The sequence below is a fragment of the Moschus berezovskii genome, chromosome X (assembly GCF_049115385.1).
Source record: "Moschus berezovskii isolate FMDL1 chromosome X, NW_MosBer_1.0, whole genome shotgun sequence".
In the NCBI taxonomy this organism is placed as follows: domain Eukaryota; kingdom Metazoa; phylum Chordata; class Mammalia; order Artiodactyla; family Moschidae; genus Moschus; species Moschus berezovskii.
Genome location: NC_142488.1, coordinates 97,061,297 through 97,087,114, shown reverse-complemented (window position 1 = coordinate 97,087,114; position 25,818 = coordinate 97,061,297). Strand labels below are relative to the sequence as shown.

The 25,818-nt window shown below is 40.4% G+C and overlaps 1 protein-coding gene across 3 annotated transcripts in view; it reads left to right on the top strand.

Moving 5' to 3' along the window:
• The window catches only part of MORC4 (MORC family CW-type zinc finger 4), a 67,231-nt gene extending 41,870 nt beyond the window's left edge, over window positions 1-25,361 (top strand). For 2 of the 3 annotated variants that reach the window (XM_055438365.2, XM_055438363.2), the window contains 8 exons: window positions 1,094-1,192; window positions 5,951-6,079; window positions 8,424-8,492; window positions 8,872-8,923; window positions 10,310-10,485; window positions 23,245-23,938; window positions 24,233-24,516; window positions 24,823-25,361. In XM_055438365.2, the coding sequence (XP_055294340.1) occupies window positions 1,094-1,192; window positions 5,951-6,079; window positions 8,424-8,492; window positions 8,872-8,923; window positions 10,310-10,485; window positions 23,245-23,938; window positions 24,233-24,516; window positions 24,823-24,976 (1,657 nt within the window). In that variant the 3' untranslated portion in view covers window positions 24,977-25,361. The remainder of the gene's footprint in view (window positions 1-1,093; window positions 1,193-5,950; window positions 6,080-8,423; window positions 8,493-8,871; window positions 8,924-10,309; window positions 10,486-23,244; window positions 23,939-24,232; window positions 24,517-24,822) is intronic. The other variant, XM_055438364.2, reaches the window with a different exon arrangement.
• Window positions 25,362-25,818: the final 457 nt, after the last annotated feature.

Genomic DNA, 25,818 nt, shown 5'->3' with positions numbered 1-25,818 from the left:
GGCTCCCCCATCCCTGGGATTCTCCAGGCAAGAACACTGGAGTGGGTTGCCATTTCCTTCTCCAATGACCAACCTAGACAGCATATTAAAAAGCAGAGACATTACTTTGCCAACAAAGGTCCATCTAGTCAAAGCTTGGGGAAGGCAATGGCAAGCCACTCCAGTACTATTGCCTAGAAAATCCCATGGATGGAGGAGCCTGCTGGGCTGCAGTCCGTGGGGTCGCTAAGGGTCGGACACGACTGAGCGACTTCACTTTAACTTTTCACTTTCACACATTGGAGAAGGAAATGGCAACCCACTCCAGTGTTCTTGCCTGGAGAATCCCAGGGACGGGGGAGCCTGGTGGGCTTCCGTCTATGGGGTCACACAGAGTCGGACACGACTGAAGTGACTTAGCAGCAGCAGCAGCAGTCAAAGCTACGGTTTTTCCAGTAGTCATGTTTGGCTGTGAGAGTTGGACTATAAAGAAAGCTGAGCACTGAAGAATTGATGCTTTTGAACTGTGGTGTTGGAGAAGACTCTTGAGAGTCCCTTGGACTGCGAGGAGATCCAACCAGTCCATCCTAAAGGAAATCAGTCCTGAATATTCATTGGAAGGACTGATGTTGAAGCTGAAACTTCAATGCTTTGGCCACCTGATGTGAAGAACTGACTCATTGGAAAAGACCCTGATTCTGGGAAAGATTGAAGGTGGGAGGAAAAGGGGACGACAGAGGATGAGATGGTTGGATGGCATCACTAACTCAATGGACATGAGTTTGAGCAAGCTCCGGGAGTTGGTGACAGACAGGGAAGCCTGGTTTGCTGCAGTCCATGGGGTTGCAAAGAGTCGAACACGACTGAGAGAATGAACTGAACTGACCATCTTACCTTTTCAACCAAAGTCACTATTCAGCATTATGAACTTTGTCATTTTGACACATAATTTACAAAGGCAGTAGATTCCCATCCTAGTTGCTTGAAGTGTAGATGTTCAAACCTATGCTGAATATTCTAAATGGCTGGTTTCCGTTAAGTGGGAGCATCTTAAAGATTACAAAATTATTCAACAAATTCTTAACATTGACATGCTTCTTTCTTTTTCTTTCAGGTTGACAATAAATGCCCTTGCCCAGAAACTCAATGCTTATTGGAAGGAAAAGACCACCCAGGAGAATTTGGAGACCTTGGCCATAATCAGGCCAATACCGTGAGTAGGAAATTTAGAATATAAAAGTATCAGGGGTAACATCTATAGGGCAGATGGAAGGAATAGGAAAAGATGATGCTTTTCACATAAGGAAGTTTAACTAAAAACAGGAAATCACAGGTACTAATTTCATCATTCTCTAAATCTCTTCATTTCTGGTTTAACACTTGTGTGGTTTGGATGATAAATATGACGAGTTTAGTATTGTCAGTTTATCCTGTAATATAATGGAAGATGATGACCGTTTGAATCAGCTGCTGCTGCTGCTGCTAAGTCACTTCAGTCGTGTCCGACTCTGTGTGACCCCACAGACGGAAGCCCACCAGGCTCCCCCGTCCCTGGGATTCTCCAGGCAAGAACACTGGAGTGGGTTGCCATTTCCTTCTCCAATGTGTGAAAAGTGAAAGTGAAGTCGCTCAGTCGAGTCTGACCCTTAGCGACCCCACGGACTGCAGCCTACCAGGCTCCTCCATCCATGGGATTTTCTAGGCAAGAGTACTGGAGTGGCTTGCCATTGCCTTCTCCATTGAATCAGCTACTCCTTGGTTGAAAATTTAGATCTACTCCTTGGTTGAAAATTTAGATCTACTTCTTTTTTTAAATTTTACTGTATACTATCTAATGTATTACAATTGTTTTCAGGTCATAAGATCTATAAATGTTATGAATATTACTTCAAAACCTAAATAAATGACTGTTGTATTCTCTATTTCCAAGTAATTAGGCAAAAATCATGAAATTAAATCATGGATAAAAGTCTTTTAGCTTTTGGTTTATTTTTAGATTTTATTGAAGTATAATTGATTTACAATGTTATATTATTTCTTCTGTACAACAAAGTGACAGAGTTATACATATGTATATTCTTTTTCATATTCTTTTTCATTATGGTTGGAACAGGATATTGAATATAGTTCCCTCTGCTATACAGTAGGACCTTGTTATTTATCCATCCTATGTATAATAGTTTGCCTCTGCTAATCCCAAACTCTCATTCCTTCCCTCCCCTACCCCAACCACCCACCCCACTGCCTACCCCCCTCTGCCTTGGCAACCACAAGTCTGTTCTCTATTAAATCTGATTCTTAATAGTTGAATGAGCTTAGGTAAGTAAGTCACTTCATCTCGCTGAGTATATTAACTCATTATTGACCAGAGACATATTAATATGTCTTTTGTTACACAAATGTTATTTTTTTATTTTTTTAATTGGAGGATAATTACCTTACATTTGACTGGAGACATATCAGTATTTGCTTACATAATAAATCACCAGCCACAGGTGTTAATTTCTGCAAAAATCCCCAGCCAATAATGTGTTAAGTCAGATGGCCTAACCTTTTTAGCACAGTACCTGGCATATAGTAGGCATTCAGAAATATTAGCAAACTTCCCTTCTTTTTATTCTAATGAACATTGTTGGAACCATATCAAGAAATTTGAGAATAGAAATAGAGAACCCAACATGTCAGGAAAAAATGTAGAATTTACTGAATCTAAGACACAAAATCATGTACAGAATGGTGGATCAGGATGAAATGCTTCAGGAGGCCAGGAAAGAAGCATAATACAGAGGGCAGAATGTGTGACAATATGTGCACAGTCAATTATACCATCAAAACAAAGATTAGAGTGTTGAAAGTTCATTTGCGGGTAGGCACTGGGTTTCTTTTAAATGGAAATCATCAAATGTTTGATATAAAATTTTGTTTTCCCCGGTTCAATGCATGAGACAGGGTGCTTCGGGTTGGTGCACTGGGATGACCCAGAGGGATGTGATGGGGATGGAGGTGGGAGGGGGGTTCAGGATGGGGAACACATGTATACCCGAGGTGGATTCATGTTGATGTATGGCAAAAACCACTACAATATTGTAAAGTAATGAGCCTCCAATTAAAATTAATAATTTAAAATTTAAAAAGAAAAGAAAAATAAAATTTTGTTTTCAATGCCACATAGTTGCTGTATCTCTATCCCTGTCCAACATCCATGGTTTTCAAAGAAATGCAAATTAAAATGAGATATCTTTTTTGCCTTTTAAATAAACAACAATTAATGCAATGGAACAGATGTTCATATATCGCTGGAGTGTGTGTATATATGTTATACAGCCTTTTCTGGAAGTTTAATGGTGATTGTTTAATACTTAACTGTCAGACACTGGTTTAAGTTCTTTACATGTATATTTAACCATTACAACAATCCTGTGAGACAGGCAGATGATATTATTACTTCTTTATAAATGTAGACACTTATACACTGAGAGCTTAAGTAACTTGTTCAAAATCAGATAAATACAAAGTGGTAGATCCAGTTTTCAAATATAGGCAGTCTGGCCCCCAAACCCAAGTTCTTAACCGCGACACTCTTCTGGAAGGATGCAACGAGAAAAATATAGCATAGCCCCTTCAGCTGCCTATTTAGGCTTGTGCACAAAAAGCCTCTTCTGTGGGAGGATCTACCATGGTGGGAGGATCTACCATGGTCTGCATGTAACCTGAGGTAGAGAATTACTGTCTCTAATGCTTGTTCCCGAGAGAGTAATATTGACGTGCTTCTGCAAGAGACTCTTGTATGTATGCATGTAAAACCAAAGCTAATATGACCTTTTCTGTCCCCTGGCACTACTGCTGAAACTGCTTTCTCTGGCTCTAAATAAAACAGTGTGTTAGTTGTTCACTCATGCCTGACTGTTTGTGACTCCATAGACTGCAGCCCACCAGGCTCCTCTGTCTATGGGATTTTCCAGGCAAGGATACTGGAGTGGGTTGCTGTTTCCTTCTGCAGGAGATCTTCCTGACCCAGAGATAGAACCTGGGTCTCCTGCACTGCAGGCAGATTCTTTACCAACTGAGCTATGAGGGAAGCCTCAAATAAAACAGTGGCTGTACAGAAATTTATGGACAGCAGAGGTCAGCCCTGAGCTTGGAGTTTAGAGTTGCAAGGCTGGAGCAGCCTGTGGCTAGGAGATAGGAAGCTGTATATCCAAGAATGTGTATGGATTCTCTTCATTAAAACAGAGTTTTAAGCAAGAAGACATTATATTTGAGTAGTAGACTTATTGGTACATTTTATTATTCTTTCTGTATTTTATAGTTTTTTTATATGGGCTTATATTGCTTTTTATAACTAGAAAAAAAGCACCATTTAAAAAGATACGAAAAATATTGAACTAAGACATAAAAGAATCATATCACTCTATTGAAATGTCTAGCATAAGAGCAGTATAAATGTGACATACACAGAATCTGTCCTAGGCGAAATTACATGTTTTTCAAATTGGCCCTAGGTGCCCCTCTACCCTCTCTCTGTCCTTTCTCTAGCTTTCCCCGTTCCCAGTCTGGTCTGCCTTTCACATATTAGATGCACACTACTTCTCTTATATGTGGATCATTTCCTCTTACAGGGAAACAAATTTACTCCAAGGTGGAGGTGACTGGGTTACACTTCCTGAAGGATATGGAAATGAGGATGTGTTTTAAGAGTAGAGCTCTGGGGACTTCCTTGGCAGTCCAGTGGTTAAGACTCTTGTCTTCCAATGCAGGGGACACAGGTTCAGTTCCTGGTCAGGGAATTAAGAATTTACATGATGCAGGGTGCAGCCAGAAATTTTTTAAAAGAGTAGAATTCTGGAAGAATTTTCTGTTAATAACCCAGTTGTTGGACTGGAGCCACTTTTTCTAGTTACAAAATTTAATCAAATTAATGCTACTTTTTAAGATTAACTTTGGGAATATCTAATAAAATTTTGATTTAAGTATAAACAAAGACTTTCTGAAAGGGGGAAAAAGGACTAGGGAGCCTGTGGGGAAATAGAGGAGACGTTTTAATGACATTGCTTCAATGACTCTCATGGATGCATTTCAAATCTATCATGGGATTCAGTTCAGTTCAGTCGCTCAGTCGTGACCTACTCTTTGCGACCCCATGAATCACAACACACCAGGCCTCCCTGTCCATCACCAACTCCTGGAGTTCACTCAGACTCATGTCCATCAAGTCGGTGATGCCATCCAGCCCTCTCATTCTCTGTCGTCCCTTTCTCCTCCCGCCCCCAATCCCTCCCAGCATCAGAGTCTTTTCCAGTGAGTCAACTCTTCGCATGAGATGGCCAAAGTATTGGAGTTTCAGCTTTAGCATCAGTCCTTCCAATGAACACCCAGGATCGATCTCCTTTAGAATGGACTGGTTGGATCTCCTTGCAGTCCAAGGGACTCTCAAGAGTCTTCTCCAGCACCACAGTTCAAAAGCATCAATTCTTCGGCGATCAGCTTTCTTCACCGTCCAACTCTCACATATATACATGACCACTGGAAAAATCATGGGATTGGATAGAAGCAAATAAAATGATTCTATGGGTTTTATTTTTTAGTAATATTGTAATAATATATAAAGTTTTTGCTGATTAATAAATTTTAGAGTTAAAGTTATCCTTTTGTTAAACTCAAGAAATAAGTTTCCAGGATAAGTACTGTTGAGCTCTACAGTTTGGTGACTTACCACATTAATACTACTGTTTTCATATCCATATCTGGTCTACTTCTATCATTGTTTTATCTGTGAAGTTTAAGATTATACATTTTAGACACCTGGACTGTAACATTTCTAACACATTTCATGTTCAATTCTTTCTTTCAGTTCTTTCAATTTTAGGGTATGCCTTTTAATGTAAGCGTATAGAGCTGGAATATAGCCTTTCTAATATAAGAGTATAGAGCTGGAATATAGACAGTCATATTTTTGTTTTCTTCCATTCAGGAAGATTCCTGACCAGACATGGGTACAGTGTGATGAATGTCTGAAATGGAGGAGGCTTCCTGGCAAGGTTGATCCATCCACATTACCTGCAAGATGGTTTTGCTACTATAATTCCCACCCAAAGTACAGGTAAGGTTAAGACTCAGTATTATGCCAGAGATAAGTCCTGATTTGTCTCTATTCTAAAACACTTTTCATCTCAAGTCCACACTCTTCAGCCTGGCATTCAAGCCCCTGTGCTAACTGGTCTTTACCTATTCATTGTATGTTAACACAGGCCTCCTGCTTTAGCAGGCCTGTGGCTTCACGCTTCCCTACACATGCTGCATGTATTCCCTTCTCCATGACTTGATACTGTCGTTCCACTTGCTTAGAGTGACTTTTTGTACTCCATCTGATCATATCGTCTGGTAAGCAGAAATATTTTGTGTGATACTTCTCCTGTTGACAGTAGTTTACAGTGATTTTACTCTGGCTGTCTGTAGTATTTAATTCTTCTCGTTTGTTCACGTACTGTTTAAATTTGGGAGATGTTTTTCATATGTATACATTTGGGCTCTTCAAGAGATTGTAAACTATTTGAGAACAAGGGATTTATATTTCAGGTTGAAGTGACAATTTTCTTCATATACTTCCTATACTTGAATCTGTTGAAATACCTATTGTACATTCAATTTAGATTGTTTACATGTCTGTCTTTCTAATATTCCATCACTCAGATGGTAAAGAATCCATGTACAATGCAAGAAACCTGGGTTTGATCCCTGCTTTGGGAGAGTCCCCCAGAGAAGAAAATGGCAACCCACTCCAGTATTCTTGCCTGGAGAATTCCATGCACAGAGGAGCCTGGTGGGCTATGGTCCATGGGATTGAAAAGAATTGGACACGACTGAATGATTAACACTTTCACTTTCATCTGTTCCTTGAAGCAGCTAACATCTAGATCTGTTGTTGTTCAGTCGCTCAGTCGTGTCTGATTCTTTGCAACCCCATGGACTGTAGCATGCCAGGCTTCCCTGTCCTTCATCATCTCCCGGAGCTTGCTCAAACTCATGTTCATTGAGTCGGTGATGCCATCCAGCCGTCTTGTCCTCTAATGTCCCCTTCTCCTCCTGCCTTCTATCTTTCCCAGCATCAGGGTCTTTTTCCAATGAGTCGCCTCCTCACATCAGGTGACCAAAGTATTGGAGTTTCAGCTTCAGCATCAGTCCTTCCAATGAATATTCAGGGTTGATTTCCTTTAGGATTGACTGGTTGGATCTCCTTGCAGTCCAAGGGACTCTCAAGAGTTTTCTCCTACACCACAGTTCAAAAGCATCAATTCTTTGGTGCTGAGTCTTCTTTATTGTCCAAACTCTCACATCATGGACATCATTTCAATTTAACAAATAGTTTTATATGACTCAGTAACATAGGTTCATAGTAATAATTCAGTTTGTTTAAATTCACCTGTGACTCTCTTTTTTCTGCAGTATAAATGCCGATAGAGAAAAAGGTACTAAACCAGAGTTTGCTTTTTAAGGGAAAAAAAATGTTGAAAATGGGGAAATAAAAAACAATGAAGTCCAGTTCTGTAATAAGCAAGGATTCCCCCATAGACTAAAGATGTGCCTAAGTACCTCTTAGGGTGGTGTGATTAAAATGTGAGACTGGGTGCTTAGAAGTCTCATTTTCAAATTCTGTATATGCTGTCAGTTTATATTTAGTCCAAGAGACATAACCTTCCAGGACAGTTTGCCCCCTAACAAAATGGATATAACATAGGATTTCCAGTTATTATTAGTTTCCATCTATTTCTTTCTAGGATTGCCTTTGTCCAGTGAATACATTTTCCAGTACTTCTTTCAGCTTGTACTCCTAAAATTCTCTTCTTCATGCTTTACATATAGCAAACATCTTTTCATTTATAGAATCCTCTTTTTCTCTTCTTTGCTAGCCTCTGTTCTATCTCTTTTACATTGTCAGCTCCTCATCCCTTCGTGCTGATCTCTATCATAGCCTCTGATTTTCCTCTTCAGGGATCATCACATAGTCTATGGATGTTCCTGCTTAGCCTGTGCCTTGGGGATTGCTTTCTGAGTACGTGAGAGGCAGGAGACCTAGGTTCTAGTCTCAGTGATATTCTTTTTCTATAGAAGCCCAAGCAAGGCTTTTCTTGTGCTTGAATTTCACTGTGTAAAAATAGAGATTATACTTCATGATCTCTACCATGGTACAAATTTTATAGCTGTCAAGTACTTTGAGTATCTTGGGAGAAGGGTGATATATGCACCAAAAATAATGATAAGGTATGCATTGAAAAAAAGAATTGCTACTTGGTAACCTGCCCACACGTTTTGTAATGTGGGTGGGATCTGAATTCTATAATGTTAGATGGTGGTTAATCTGCCTTGTCATACTTGTGAGGAAAATGAAGGGTGAAAGTCAAGGGCACATTTTCTTTCCAAAAGATAACTTCTTCTATGTACTGCAGGACGTGCTCTGTTCCAGAGGAACAAGAACTCATTGATGAAGACCTGTACTTGAGCAGAGCTAAGAAACAGTTGAGTATACCTTATCCGAGATGGTGGTCTGTATCCTTTGATAGAGGAGACTGACCCTTCCTAATAGGATGGGAATTTTGAGAAGAGAGATGATTTTTTTAAAATCATTTTCCTATTCACCTCTCTGCTCTTAGAGTTCTTTATTCTTTCTAATCATCTCCTGAAAGTCTCAACTAGAGATTGGCTCTAGTTTCTCTCCCTCTCCCCCACCCCACCCCTCTTTTGATAGGGCATTTGAAATCTCTCTTTAGTAGCACAGTGCAGGAAGGAACTCTTAACTACTTGACAAGGCTCACACCGTTTCTAGTTTAGAAGGAAGGTTATAACCTAAATCTATAGTTCATGAGTGAACTAAATAGCACTTTTATATTCTCCTAGAGATCAAACTGTTGAGAAGAAGAGGGTACCAACAGAAAACGAGAGCCACCAGGTGAGAGATGGTCCATCCTCTTCCTTTCCTCACACAGAATTTCCCCCAACAGAGGACATAGGTTGAAGAAAGCAACACTCTTGAAAGCTGCACAGAAATAACAAGCCATTTGTTCTGGTGGTCTTTTTTTTTTTTTTTTGACTGGATCTTTTGATTTTTGCTTTGATCTGCTATTACTGATGTTCAGATCACCAAAAATAGAAGAGCCAAATCATTTATTGCCCAGATTTGGATTCAGTACTGATTCTGGGTAGTGTGAATGTCACATTCGGCGTCACAGAATATTCAGGGTTACGTTGCATCCTCATACAGGCTGCTCCTGTTGAGTGTCTGGTTTTCCTCAGTCTCCTTCCTTCCAGAATTCACGGGTGACTCCTTTCTGCTTTCCTCTTGGGAAGAAGGGGTGGTTCTTTGTGCCCTTTCCCCCCTCCCTGCTTTCAGGCTGGCTGGCTTTATAAAGACTCTGCTGTTTTGAATTTTCAGGAGCACTGTCTCTCGGACATGGTTGCCCAGCTCCGGACGCTGAAGGGTGCAATAAGGTTGGCCGTCCTTTCAGGGACACTCCTTTCCTGACAGCCACCATAGCACCCATTTATCTCCCCCACCCAACCTTGCCTTTCTGCATGATTTTCCTCTTGACCCTCTTTCCCAGAGATATCTGCTAGCAGCATGTTAGATTCACCTTCCACCCACTCAGTCAGGGTAGGTCAGGCTGGTGAGGATAGAGGCAATTAAATACTAATTCTTCTTCTGACACTCTACCAAGACCCAGGTGTATTAATAAACAGGTTGAAAACCCTCCTATCTTGGCTTTATAGTCTAATCTAGAGATTGGGAAATTTCCTGGGAGTGCCCTGTCCTCATTCAGTTTACCTCCCCTTTATACTCCTTCACCTTCATCATTCATGCTATCTTCATAAGCTGGCTCTCCCAGAAGATCCCAGATGCATGTTTCTGTGTGTGCAGTATATGTTAGTCTCTCGCATGTATTTCTCCAAGACCAGCACAGACATTTGCTGCAGTGCTTATTCCCTCCATTCCTTCCCTCATCACAGATCTCAGAGGAGTGAAAACCCAGTCTTACACTGGGTCAAAAGAGAGAATAAGAAAGTGATTCGGGGGCCTGTGTTTGTGTTGTGGATGGGATGATTCCAGGAGCCAATAAGTGAGTTGGGGAGGTCTGTTGGTATCCAGCTGATAAGGTTATAACTGAACATGCCTGGGGTCAGTGTTCTAGTGTACATTACTGCGCGCTGTTTGTTTTGTGTAGGAAACAGTTTCATTTTATTTGGCCAAGTGTTTTTTCCTAGCATCAGAAGGATTGACTCATCCTTTGGTGTTTGGTTTGAAATTGGGATTTTTATGAATTCTTTCTTTCTTTGCTAGGTATTCACTAATCTGCTGAAGATCACTTCTATTCAAGATATGGATGACTTGAATAATAAGACGACTGGGTATGAGGGAATTGATAGCCCCAGCCGGCTTTCATCTGTTGGAGAAGAAAACAGAACAACTTCTCTTCAACTTAAGCCTCTGGATTCCAGCATTTTTCAGTTCTCCAGGTGTGTAAAAAAAATATAGACTCTCTTGAATAATGAGCCTCAGGGTTTGCTTTCCTGTAAACTAAATTGGTATGGTTATCGTGTTTGCGTTTCTCCTAAAGCCTGGCTTGGAATTCAGAAGGAGAAATACCATTTAGGGATTGATAGACTTGCATGTTGCATGTACCTCCCATTTTTCAACATTGCAACTGTCATGTCAAGTCTATCTTTCTATCTTTTTGGTTTTACTTTTTTGAGGTGATCATCCGACGAATGTTCTTTTATGGATTGTGTATTCCCATTATGTTGGAAATTGTGTAAGGGAAGTAATGGACAGGAAAACTCTTTGCAAAGCATAGTGTACTATACAAATGTAAGATAATGTTACCTGGATAAGCGTTGTTTCTTTCTTTAAGTTAAGGAATATTGAAATCCTGCGGGGCCCCATGGGCCTAACATATGTTGGCCACATATAAAAATAAGCATTAGAAGTTTGTGCCATTAAGTAAGCTTTGTAGTCCATTGTTTCCTAGGGTAAATTTTTCATGTAAGTTTAGTCTTAGAATTTACTTGTTTACATCGTCTAGCACCATAGCAATATTATTTTGTTATTCCCTGATGGCTTAGACCCGCCACCAGTGGTAAAGAATCTGCCTGCAATATGGGAGACCTGGGTTCGATCCCTGAGTTGGGAAGATCCCGTGGAGAAGGGCATGGCAACCCACTCCAGTATTCTTGCCTGGAAGATCCCCATAGACAGAGGAGCCTGGCAGGCTACAATCCATAGGGTCGCAAAGAGTTGGACATGACTAAGCAACTAAACACACACAGCAATCTTTATAACAGAAATTTTCTTAAATATCAGGAATATCTGAAGCACTGCAAGGTATGACTGCCTGTGTGCTGTCGTGAGACTAAAACTCAAGACTGCTAATTATGACTTGCTTTCTCCTTGCTACTGTGTTTCTTAATTCTGGCAGGGCCAAGCCATAGGGAAGGTACAGAGTTGCTCTCTAGTGGTAGAAACTTCTAGAGTCCACAATAATATGACTGTTATATAGTAGATTGTGCAGTTTTTATGAACCCTTTTCAGTTTGGATATCTTCTTAACATACTGTAGGAAAAAAGCAATGGGATATTATAATGGGGGAAATTACTCCTGCCCCCACCTCCACCAATGTTATTGATTTCTTTCCTTCTTTCTTGCTTCTTAAGTGTGTCTTTTCAACTTTCACCCAGACAAACATCTCTTTATGTGTGCAAGTCCCCTAGTCTTCCACAATTAAGCCCCCTAGATATTGAAAGAACCTCACATCCCCCTGAGCATGAACAAAGAGTCTCAAGAGGAAGTAGGCTATTAGGAGAAAAAGTAATAGAACTCTAAAGGAAGTAAATGAGAATCTATACAAAAGCATCAAGAATAGTTGGAAGAGAATAGCTATGCAAAAACTGATAGTTGAATTCAGTCATATCGAAGGAGCTATTTCTAAGATAGAACCATGCAGCAAGGGGTTAAGGAATATAGCCTAGTTGGTCTCAGGGATTTGGTCTGATTCTACTGTTTCATCCACAGTTATCCAACTCCCATTTTAGGTTGGGAGGGGTATAGAGAAAAGTGTTGTGGTTTTGTTAAGCACGTTGTTAGCTGTCTACGTTGATCTCCTTGAGATGGTCATGCATCATAATTGCCACTGGAGTATCAAGATGTCACTGCTCTTGAAAGCTGTCCTCTCCCTGCTGTGACCACCTTTGCTTTCTCTTCAGTGTTTCTATTGATACTGTCCAGTGGATTTTGGTAACCTGAAGGAGATAACAAATGCTAGCCTCTGTATGTGGGTATTTTATGAGTGCAGTATGACAGTACATCCATTGGGTGGCATACTTCGTCAGTCTTAATTAGGATTTCTGTATGAGCCATTGTGGAACTGCGCTATCCAGAGTTGGGTTTTAGCTGTAGCATTCAGGTAAAATACTCTTGACTATTTATGTGTAATTTTAATTTGAGAATAATTTCCTTCAAGAGATATGTGGTAATTGATACTGTTAGTGTCATGTTTTATGTAAGGTCAGTAAAGATGATTCTATCATTTCAAGCTACACATATAGGGGGATTCACATTGATTGGAAATAGTCTACCATTTTATAGAGGAAAATTAGATGCTCGAGAGTCTAATAAAATATGCAAGGTTTTCTTATAAAACTGTGTTAAGGGAATAGGTTTAGTCAAGAGTTACAAAGATCTTCCTTGCTATCGAAACCTAAAGCTGATAAGGGTCCTTGGGTCATGTAGTACAGCTCGCTCTTTAATTCTAGATAAAATAAAGCCTACACTATCCAAGAGTGTTTTAAAATTTTCTAGTGGAGTAGGTTATAAGACCTACAAGGTGTTCCAGAGGTGTCATTGGAAACAGCTTTGTGAGTCTTCACGAATCTAGCAAAGACAGGGGAAGACCTACAGTAAAGAGTAAGTTCAGCTAGGATATAAACAGGCATAACCTTTTAGGGCAAGACAGCTTAAAGGAAATAGTCCCCTTTCTGTTCATTCATTCTACATATATTTGAGTCCTTACTATATGAAAGCAGTATTCTAAGGCAGTGATGGAATCTAAGATGAAGGAGCTTATGGTACTAAAAGTTACATATGTAAGCACCCCTGATACATGGTAGGTTTCATATGAGTGATATAAACTAAGGTCTAAAGTAGCCATAAACATATAGACAAAGGTGAGAATTACAGCCTGTAATTTATTTAGATATTTAGAGAACCTCTGAGTAAGCTATATTGCGTGATAAGTTGCTTCAGCCGTGTCGGACTCTTTGCAACCCCATAGACTGTAGCCCATCAGACTCCTCTGTCTCTGGGATTTTCCAGGCAAGAATACTGGAGTGGGTTGCCATTTCCTTATCCAGGGAATCTTCCTGACCCAGGGATCAAACCCTTATCTCTTACATCTCCTGCATTGGCAGGCAGGTTATTTACCACTAACGCCACCCCGGTTACTCTGAGAAACTATATATCAAAGTCTAATTATTTCATATATTGAAAGGATAGCCAGAAAAAAATTCAAATTACATTGTAATGGTGAAAAGAGAGGAGGAAAGATATCCTAATATATTTAAAGGAATTTGAAACAACAGACACAAGGTAGAAATAGAAAAACAATTTTGCAAATGAATAAGATTGATTCAAGGGTCAGTATTAACATTTTAAAATACGATCTTTGAGAAAGAGTTCCAGAATGGCAAAATGAGTAGTGTGATGAACTCTTTTACCAACAAGTAACCATTTAACTGGAAAAAATTATTAAAGCAAAACAATCATTCTTAGTTCCTGGAAATTGTCCTAGGGGCATACAGCAAGTACAGAAACATTCACTCAAGAAAATCTATTAAATCTCAGAAAGTACAGCAAAAGTTGGGCATTTAACCTGCTCTCATCTCCCTCTAAGCTTTGTTTTATGAAAACTACTCAAGAAGCTCTAATCCAGGTGGGTGTAGTCAAGAAACTGGGGGCTCCCTCTCTCCCTAGCTCCTAATCTAGAGCTGTGGTTTCACCTGGGAGGTGCAGGCCTCTAACATTTCTTATATTCTCCAGGTCTGTTTTGCTCTGTTCCAAGCAGAGTCAAGAGGACTGGGCCTCTCTTCTTCCACCCAGCTTTCTCGTCCCCCATCCACAGGTAGCAGCACTCACCTAGGGACAGCATGCTGACAAGCCTAGACTCCTATTGCTCCAGCCCCAGCTTACTTATAGGGCAGAGGTTCATGACAGAAGGAGCAAGCCAAAAACCATCCCAGCACCCATTTGTAAAGAAAAAGTTTCACTCTTAGAGAGTGGGCCACTGTCCCTGCCGTCAACCCTGCACGGTGGCACAAAGGTTCTGCTTAGGGAGAGAGGAAGGCCTGACAGATGAAGAACTCCTTCGTACTACCCAAAGGAACTGACTTTGTATGGAACATATCATGGAGAATTCCATTCCTAAGGGCATTGTCAGACAATGGAAATCTTAGTGGAGAAAAATTAAGAACAATTGTGTCATAGCTCCATGATACAAGTTACAACAAACAAGATGACTGTGAAATCATAAGTTTGGTAATAGAGAGAAGCAAGAAAAAAGACATCCAAGCACTCCTGGGATCATAGTCAACCCTGGGGGTTAGGAAGACTATGCGTAAACGTGAGACTACACTCATTCAGAACACAAGGTGAACTTGCAAGCAGTCCCCAAGCTTCACACAGATCAAACAGATAGCAGAAGTTTCACTGGCACTCGATACTTAAGCACAGCCTTTAATCAAGCACTGACTGAACAAAAAGCTACTCTGGTCCAGGGGCCACTCCTTGGAAGCCAGGCTTAAAAGTAAAATCACAAATATCCCTGTTAGTCTGAGAAACTGCACATGCTGCAGGATGTGCCTCCTCAGAAATGACTGGAGAGGGAAAATCCAAACTGCTGTTACCTGGCTGAATGGGGGAAGAAACATGAATTCTTTGACCTGTGATAGTAGCCTTCAAGCCACACATACATTCAGTGGTAAAGGGTAAAACTCTAACTGGCTAAGGGGGCATAATTACGCTGACTCAGGGTAACTTCTAGATTGTTACGTAAAAGATAAAAATCAAGAAGAAATCTGAGCAAGAATATTAGAGGCTGTATATTACAGGGGAAACAATTTTCATGGAGTCACTTCAGCCAAATCACTGGAAAAAAAAATAACCTAACAAACAATAGCAGCAACCATTCAGGGAGGTGGAAATTGCTTGCTATACTATATTATCTAAAATATCAATTGTCAACAAAAAAATTATGACACATGCAAAGAAAAAAAATGTGACCTGTACATGAGATGGGAGGGAAGCAGGTAATAGAAAGTGCCCCTAAATAGATCCAGATGTTGAATTTAGCAAACAGAGACTTCAAAGCATCTATTATAAACATGTTCAAAGAACTAAAGGAGACCATGTTTCATCAACTGCAGAATATTAGTAAAAGGGACAGAAATTATGTTTTAAAAGAACCAAATGGAAATTCTTAAGGTAAAATGGACAATAACTAATGTGAATATTTCACTAAAGGGACTTAACAGTACATTACAATTGGCAGGAGAATCAGCAAACTTGAAAGTATACCAATGACAGATTTTATAGATTATGCTTTCTGAAGAACAGAGAGAAAAAAGAATGAAGGAAAATGCCTCAGAGCCTCAGAGAAATGTAGAACACCATTAAGTGCACCAACATATACAAATTTGGAGAACATGAAAGAGAGGAGAGGAAAGAAAAGAGGTAGAAAAAATACTCAAAGAAATAATGACTACTTTCCAAGTTTGATGAAAAACATTAATTTACACATTTAAGAAGCTCAAGTAACTTAAAAGAGGATAAATGCAAAGAGATTTACAGCCATACAGTGAAAATATTGAAAGCCAAAGGCAAAGAGAATTATCTTGAAATCAGGAAGAGAAAAATATTTGTTATGTAAAAGAGAACCCCAATAAGATTAACATCTGGTTTCTCATCAAAAACAGTGGAAACCAGGAGCAGTGGGATGAATATTCATAGTACTTAAAAAACACTTTCAACCAGAAGTCATAAATCCGATAAAACTATTTTTAGAAAATGAAGGTAAGATGAGTACATTCTTATATAAATGAAACCTGATGGAATTTGTTTCTAGAAAAACTGCCATATAAGAAATGCTAAAGAGAGTTCTTCAGCTTGGAAGCAAGTGACACCAAATAGTAATTCAAATTTCCATGAAAAAACAGTACTAGCAATGATACGGAGAAGGCAATGGCAAGCCACTCCAGTACTATTGCCTAGAAAATCCCATGGATGGAGGAGCCTGGTAGGCTGCAGTCCGTGGGGTCACTAAGGGTCGGACACAACTGAGCGACTTCACTTTCCCTTTTCACTTTCATGCATTGGAGAAGGAAATGGCAACCCACTCCAGTGTTCTTGCCTGGAGAATCCCAGGGACGGGGGAGCCTGGTGGGCTTCCGTCTATGGGTCACACAGAGTCGGACACGACTGAAGTGACTTAGCAGCAGCAACAGCAGCAGCAGCAGCAGCAGCAGCAATGATAACTATAATTAATTATCAAAAGATAATCAGTTCAGTTCAGTCGCTCAGTCATGTTTGACTCTTTGCAACCCCATGGACTACAGTGTGCTAGGTCTCCCTGTCCATCACCAACTCCCAGAGTTGACTCAAACTCATATCCATTGAGTCAGTGATGCCATCCAACCATCTCATCCTCTGTCGTCCCCTTCTCCTCCCGCCCCCAACCTTTCCCAGCATCAGAGTCTTTTCCACTGAGTCAACTGGTCGCATGAGGTGGCCAAAGTATTGCAGTTTCAGCTTCAACATCAGTCCTTCCAATGAACACCCAGGATCAATCTCCTTTAGAATGGACTGGTTGGATCTCCTTGCAGTCCACGGGACTCTCAAGAGTCTTCTCCAGCACCACAGTTCAAAAGCATCAATTCTTCAGTGCTCAGCTTTCTTTATAGTTCAACTCTCACATCCAAATACAGTGGCATGTTTCTTCCTCTTTCTGTTCTTAACTGATTAAAAGAATAATTGCATAAACAGTATATATATTTGTATATAATTTCACAGATATATATAATTTTATTGTTGGGATCATCTACAGATATAAAATATTTGCCAATAACAGCATAAAAGAAGTGGGTGGGAGCAAAGCTGTATTGGAGTGAGGAAATAATACCAGATGGTAACTCACATCCGTAATAAGAAATTAAAATTTTAAATGGAAAGATAAGGTTAATTTAACAAACTATAAATATGTCCTTGCTCTACTTTCTTCTCTTAGCTTCCTCAAAAGACATAATATTACATAAAGTAATAACTATAGTAATGTATTGTTAGATTTGTAAATGTTGAACTAGAAAATACCTACATAACATGAAAAGAGGAACAGTAGAGGACGAAGGAAACCATGACATATATAGAGAGCAGAAAACCAAATAATGGACGTCAATTCTAACGTATCAGTAATAACATTAAATGTGATAAGATTAAACAATCCAATCAAAAGCTGGAGATTATCCAATTGGATTTTTTCACATACACAAATATAATGTCTATATATTTTATGTTCAGAGATACAAATAGGTTGAAAGTTAAAAGATGAAGAGAGACATACCATATAAACAGCAACTATAGAGAACAAGAGTGGCTATACTATTATCAGACAAACTAATAGACTTTAAACATAAAATGTTACCAGATACAAAAGGGACATTTCATATTGATAAAGTCCATTCAGTTCAGTTCAGTTCAGTCGCTCAGTCGTGTCCGACTCTTTGCGACCCCATGAATCACAGCACGCTAGGCCTCCCTGTCCATCACCAACTCCCAGAGTTCACTCAAACTCATGTCCATCGAGTTGGTGATGCCGTCCAGCCATCTCATTCTCTGTTGTCCCTGTCTCCTTTCGCCCCCAATCCCTCCCAGCATCAGAGTCTTTTCCCGTGAGTCAACTCGTCGCATGAGGTGGCCAAAGTACTGGAGTTTCAGCTTTAGCATCAGATACAAAAATTATACCCATATACGTACCTAACAACAGAGCCCCAAAAATGCATGAAGCAAAAGTAGACAGAATTGAAGGGAGAAATAGGCAGTTTAACAATAACAGTTGGAAACTTCAGTATCCCACTTTCAATAATGGGTAAAAGATCAAAATAGAAGGGTTGAAGAATGCTATAAGCCAACTGGACCTGACAGATACATGCAGAAAATTCACCCCCAAACAGCAGAGTAAATATTCTCAAGTGCCCATGGAATATTCTCCAGAATAGACCAGATGTTAGACCATAAAACAAGCCTCAACAAATTTAAAAGGGTTGACATCACATAAAGGATATTCTCCAACCATGCAATTAAAGTAGAGATCAGCAACAGAAGGAAACTTGAGAAATTCACAAATATGTAGAAATTAAATACCATGCTCCAAAATTTTAAAAATGAGTAAAAGAAGATGTCACAAGGAAAATTAGAAAATACCTTAAGATGAAAATAAAAATAAAATATACAAAAAATTACAACTTGAAGCCAAAGAGGTATTCAGATTGGAAATTATATTTGTAAATGCTTATATTAAAATTGAAGAAGTATCTCAAATTGTTAACCTAAACTTCCACCTTAAGAAACTAAAAATATGAGAGCAAGCTAACCGCAAATCAAGCAGAAAGAAGGAAATATCAGAATGAAAATGAAATGGAGAATAGAAAAATAATAGAAAACTCAGTGAAACCAAAGGTTGGCTCTTTGAAAGGAACAGCAAAAATTCAGAAAAAACATTTAATAAACCAATTCCACTTATAGTTCACCTTAGTCACTTAGTGGTGTCCGACTCTTTGCGACCCCATGGACTGCAGCATGCCAGGCCTCCCTGTCCATCACCAACTCCCGGAGTTTACCCAAACTCGTGTCGGTGATGCCATCCACCCATCTCATCCTCTGTCGTCTCCTTCTCCTCCTGCCCTCAATCTTTCCCAGCATCAGGGTCTTTTCCAATGAGTCAGTTCTTCACATCAGGTGGCCAAAGTGTTGGAGTTTCAGCTTCAACATCAGTCCTTCCAATGAACACTCAGGACTGATCTCCTTTAGGATGGACTGGTTTGATCTCCTTGCAGTCCAAGGAACTCTCAAGAGTCTTCTTCAACACCACAGTTCAAAAGCATCAATTCTTCGTTGCTCAGCTTTTTTTTTATAGTCCAACTCTCACATCCATACATGACTACTGGAAAAACCATAGCCTTGACTAGATGGACCTTTGTTGGCAAAGTAATGTCTCTGCTTTTTAATATGCTGTCAAGATTGGTCATAACTTTCCTTCCAAGGAGTTAGCGCCTTTTACATGAGAATAAGAAAGCCTAAAATGAAACAGATTTCATATTTGTGGGTCAGCAGATTTAATGTCGTTAAGATAGCAGCACTCCCCAAACTGAGCTACAGATTCAGTGCTGCTGCTGCTGAGTCACTTCAGTCGTGTCCGACTCTGTGTGACCCCATAGACGGAAGCCCACCAGGCTCCCCCGTCCCTGGGATTCTCCAGGCAAGAACACTGGAGTGGGTTGCCATTTCCTTCTCCAATGTGTGAAAGTGAAAAGTGAAAGCGAAGTCGCTCAGTCGTGTCCGACCCTGAGCGACCCCATGGACTGCAGCCTACCAGGCTGCTCCATCCATGGGATTTTCTAGGCAAGAGTACTGGAGTGGCTTGCCATTGCCTTCTCCGTGCAGTCCCTATCAAAATATCAGCTGGCTTCTCTGCAGGCAGCCAGTGGAGAAATATGACAGAAAGAAAAAAAATGAGAAGAAACTATGTAGTTGGGAAATAATTCCTGGTATGTAAACCCTGAATTAATCTTTACTAGACCAGTGAATTCAGATCTAGAGTAAGAGTTGATTCCTACTGGGAAGAATCAGAAGTATTTACAGAGCCAATAAGTAAAACCCATTCACTATCTGTCATTAACATCATAGTTCCTTTTGAATTGCCTCTTATTTGCAAAGTTTTGTTCCCTCATCCCCATGTAGCACAGTTAGTTAAGCTACCTTCTGTTAAGGAGTTTATACTTTAGTGGGAAACCTGTAATACACATACACAGTAAAAAGCAATATATATTTATTGTATTGTATTTATTATACTGAGAGTGCTAAAGTGCTATGGGAATTCAAAAGTGGCATTTGAATTGTCTTGTGTTGAGAAGTGTGTTCCAATCAAAAGAAGCAGTCTGAGAAGTCGTGGGGCATTCTGTTTGGCTGGTGTCTTTGAAGGGAAGTAGTAAGAGAGAAAGCTAGGGCCAAATTAAGTCCCAGTTCTGTCACTTACTAGCTACATGACTTTCAGAAAGTTATTTAACCTCTCTAGGCCTGAGCATTGTCTTTTTAAAGTGAAGATGAAAGTATCTCCTCATACACATTGACTCACCAAACTGGCACAGAGTAAGTACTCAGTAAATGTTCCCTGTGTTTTGGAATGGAAAAGCTTGAATACCAAGCTAAGACATTTGAACTTTTATGTTGTGGGGAATAATACCTAAAGATAGCAGTTAAGGAGGTGACATGATTAGAGCAATGCCTTTGGAAGATTAACTTGGCAGTGGGTGATCTGGAGGTGTGACAAGGGGAGACTGGAGAAAGCCATTGCAATAGCCCAGGAAAGGTAATGAGAGCTTGAACTTGAGTATTGATAGTGGTAGAACCATTTAAAATTACTGAGAGTTTGTTGATGTCATAACACAAATAGGAAACTTAGTAGAGGGAGCAGGTTTGAAGGTGAAAGTGAGAGGTCAGTTTTATACATACTGAGTGAGATACCAGTGGGACCTCCAGAAAAAATAGTATGTAACAGGCAGTTAGAAATTCAGTACTGGAGATTCTGGGCTGGGAACACCACTTGGAAGTTATCTTCCAGAAGTTAGGGCCAAAAGATTGTATGAGATTACCGAAGAAAAGAAGTGTAGGGAGAAAAGAGGATAACTAAAGACAGAACTTTTAGAAGTGGGAAAATGAAAAGAATACTTTGCCATTAATTGCCTTTCATAAAACTTTGTGGTTGCTATCTGGTATCATATATGCTTCCTTCATACCTGCAAACTTGTTCTACTATCATCCTCAGGACTGCAGCTAAATGGACCATCGACAGTGGCCCTATGCATGTTTAAAGATGAACGCATTTGCTCTTACATAGTCCCTAAGGCCAATACAACAAGATCTTATTAAGATGACTGTAGCCCACCAGGCTCTTCAGTTCAGTTCAGTTCAGTCGCTCAGTCGTGTCTGACTCTTTGTGACCCCATGAATCACAGCACGTCAGGACTCCCTGTCCATCACCAACTCCCGGAGTTCACTCAAACTCATGTCCATCGAGTCGGTGATGCCATCCAGCCATCTCATCCTCTATCATCCCCTTCTCCTCCTGCCCCCAATCCCTCTCAGCATCAGAGTCTTTTCCAGTGAATCAACTCTTCGCACGAGGTGGCCAAAGTATTGGAGTTTCAGCTTTAGCATCAGTCCTTCCAATGAACACTCAGGACTGATCTCCTTTAGAATGGACTGGTTGGATCTTCTTGCAGTCCAAGGGACTCTCAAGAGTTTTCTCCAACACCACAGTTCAAAAGCATTAATTCTTCAGCGCTCAGCTTTCTTCACAGTCCAACTCTCACATCTATACATGACCACTGGAAAAACTATAGCCTTGACTAGACGGACCTTTGTTGGCAAAGTAATGTCTCTGCTTTTTAATATGCTACCTAGGTTGGTCATAACTTTCCTTCCAAGGAGTAAGCGTCTTTTAATTTCATGGCTGCAGTCAGCATCTGCAGTGATTTTTGGAGCCCAGAAAAATAAAGTCTGACACTGTTTCCACTGTTTCCCCATCTATTCCCCATGAAGTGATGGGACCAGATGCCATGATCTTAGTTTTCACCAGGCTCTTATGTCCATGGCATTCTCCAGTCAAGAATACTGAAGTATGTAGCCATTCCTTTCTCCAGGGGAGCTTCCCAACCCAGGGATTGATGCTGGGTCTCCTGCACTGCAGGTGGATTCTTTACCATATGAGCCACCAGGGAAGCCCTATTGAAATGACAGACCAGTTTTATTTCTAGGCAAACACAAGTTTTGAAGAACATTTAGGGCATTCTAAGAAGCTAAGGTTTGAGATGTTTTACAGATGTTCTCTGAAATTGGCAGACAAACACGGGCGGCCTTGAGCTATGGTGGCCAATAACATGCCTGGCTCTTTCTCATTGAAAACTTGAAAGTTAATTTTTACCTTGAAATTTCTTGGTTTTCTGGAAAGAGAGAAGAAGAGTTATAAGGATAAAAGTTGGGGTCCCATCCTCCTGCTTGATATAAAATTGCCTATAGATTTTGGTGGCATCTGTTTTTGTTGTTGTTGTTATTAGTTCCTTCAACCATTATTGTATATAGCAGCCAGAAATGGAAGGTGATTTGAGTCACTGTCCTAAACTTCCATGAAGAATTGAGGGAGTGCCTGTTTGCCCAGACAGAGGGGAATTCTTTAGCCCTAAGTGGGAAATGACTTGAACTAACTGATTCGGTTTCTTTGTTTCTGACTAGGGCCCTGTATTTTAATTAACTTTTACAAGTGGATGATGGGCAATAGCCACAATCCAGTTGGCTGGCAAAGGCACTGTGTGGTGTCCCATTGCAATATAAAAACGTGCATAAGTCTTTGATTCTAGAAGGTTTTTGTGACACTTTAAAATTAACGAGCTGGCTCAATCCCCTCCACTGACTCCACTAGGCTTTTTATGACATTTTTTCCATTCTCTTGTTAGGGGATTTTGCATGTGTACTTTTTTGTTTTTCTTCCTTCACTTGCCTTTCGGAAACTTCTGAGTCAGACTGGTTTCTATCCTATTTTCAGAAATCTAACCAAGGTCAGCCTAGTTCTGCTATATCCAGATGCTGACTTTATTCATACCTCTCAGTTTCTCCACTCTCTTAAGACACATCACTATCTCAGCAAATTGCATGAGTGATGAAGGGGTTGGAGTTTGGGGGTGAAAATGTATTCCTAACATGAAATGATCTGTGAATAAATGTATTCCTAACATGAAATGATCTGTGAATAACAGCTAGAGTCAGTTGTAATATGGGAAATTTGAAGATGAATAAGAATATCTGTCTCCATAGGATAGGATATATCATATCCTCCATAGAATAAGAATATACTTAGCTTGTATTGTGACGGCTTAAAATTGAATTTCCTCTTCTTCTTGCAGTAAGTACAAATGGATCCTAGGTGAGGAACCTGTGGAGAAACGAAGAAGGCTCCAGAATGAGATGACAACACCTCCTCTAGATTATTCCATGCCTGGCCCTTACAGGAGGGTGGAGGCAGCAGTTGCCTACCCAGAAGGGGAGAACAGCCGTGAGAAGTCCAGTTCTGAGAGAAGCACACCACCATACCTTTCCCCAGAATACCCAGAAGCAATCAAGAGTACCAGTCAGAGTAGGGAGGTCTCAGTTCTGATTTCGGGGGCCCAGGACCAACACCAGGGTTCCTTGCTCCCTGAAGAGTTAGAAGATCAAATGCCACGATTGGTGGCAGAAGAGTCTAACAGAGGCAACACACATGTAAACAAGGAAGAAGTGAGCAAGGGACCTTTTGTAGCTGTTGTCGGTGTTGCAAAAGGTATTAGAGATTCAGGAGCTCCCATTCAGCTGATCCCTTTTAACAGAGAGGAGCTTGCTGAGAGAAGGAAAGCAGCTGAATCCTTGAATCCAGTGCCTTATTCTTCTGTGGCCTCTGCTCCAACTCCTGCTGCAGCTGTTGCAGAGAAAGGAAGAGGCTATGAGGAGAGCGGCGGCCACAATATACCAAAGATGAAGAACCAAAGAGAGCTAGAAGAACTGAAGAGAACCGCAGAAAAATTGGAACGTGTTTTGGCAGAAAGGAATATGTTCCAGCAAAAGGTTAGGGTAACATCTTACCACTGGAAATGAGAGGCTATTGTAACCAAGGGACCAGAGAGATAGAACTGATGATCTCATGTTTAAACACAATAAGCCATTGAATGATTCTGTGGTACATCTCAGATCAAGTGAACCCTACTGGGCTTCCCTCCCATATTTGGGATTTGAAAAGATCCATAAACAGAAGAATATGTTTAGTAATCACAGGGTGAATACGTTCAGGAAAACTGGGGGCACTCTCTTTAGCTTTCAGTGAAATGTGGGGTCATTGTATTTCTGTTTCTTGGACTGCAGGTGGAGGAGCTGGAACAGGAGAGGAATCATTGGCATTCCAAATTCAAGAAAGTCCAACATGAATTGGTGACTTATAGTACCCAGGAGACGGAAGGCTTATATTGGAGCAAGAAACACATGGGCTATCGCCAAGCTGAATTCCAGATTCTGAAAGCTGAGCTGGAAAGAACCAAAGAGGAGAAGCAGGAGCTAAAAGAGAAACTGAAGGAGACAGAGACACACCTGGAAGTGCTGCAGAAGGCTCAGGTCTCCTACCGGACCCCAGAGGGAGATGACCTAGAAAGGTTAATTACTAGGGTTTAGTTATCAGCTTGTGAGTGCTAATGGGAAGCCTCCCTTAGGACCCCCGGTTACTGATCATAGATAAGAGAAGAAGCCTTAATTAATTCCTAGGCCACCAAGGATTGAGCAGTCACTTAGAGAGCTGCAGCCAATCTCCCGGTGCTTGGTGGCATTGTGCTTTCTTCTTTCTTTCTAGCTAATGGAAACGTAATTGTTGAGAGATGTAGGCCCATTTTGAAGGAGCTTCATTTTGTTCTGTTGGCTAATGACCTCATGTCATCTCTTCTGTCCCTCACTCCATCATACAGGGCTTTGGCCAAGCTTACGCGGCTGCGTATCCACGTCAGCTATCTCCTTACTTCTGTCCTCCCTCACTTGGAGCTTCGTGAGATCGGGTTTGACTCAGAACAAGTGGATGGGATCCTGTATACAGTGCTGGAGGCAAATCACATACTGGATTGAGCACCAGATACTCTATATCCCCTTCTCTACCCTCTCCTTTCCTCCCTCCCTCTCACACACTTCTGTCCCTCCCTCCCTCCCTCCCCTCTTTCTCTCACCCTTATGCCTTACAAGGAGAATCTTTGAGTAATCCTGGCTCTTAATCAGTCTGATTTTTACACAATCTTGGTGTAGAAAAAGAGGCTTAATAGACTTCAAGAGTTCCAGGAACAGAAAAGCAGTCGTCACTAAACCAGGTGACCAGAAAACTTTAATGACTCAGATACTTGGCCTATTTCATATTCTTTCTGATATGATTTGTATTCATTTAACTTAAATCAGTCAGCAAATATTGGGTCCAGTGTACCAGGTGTTTGGGGATGAGTGAAGAAGTATAACTCAGTTTCAGCCTTCAAGGACCTAACATTCTAGTTGGAAACACAAGACCCACACCAAGTTAACTGACTTGTACAAATGAGTGGAACAAACATGATAGAGAAGTTCTGGAGAAGGAAGGGCAAAGAAGGCATCATGTTGGAAATGGGACCTTAGCTAAGATTTGTTTAAAGAATAGGCATGACAGCACTGTTAACAATGGTTGTTCTTTACATGGTAGGACTATGATTGACATTGTTTTCTTTTTCCTGTCTTCCTACCTTTTTCAAATTTTCTATTTTAAACCTGTTATTCTTCTTAAATTGGAAAAAAATAAATCATTTTTAAATGAATAGGCTTGGATTTAGATATCAAGTGAGAGACTGTGTGAAAATATAAGGTAATTTTTATACTTATAATTTATGTTGTATTTAGCATTACCTCTGGAAGAATAACATGAAAGAAAGCATGGAAAAAGCTGGAATGTA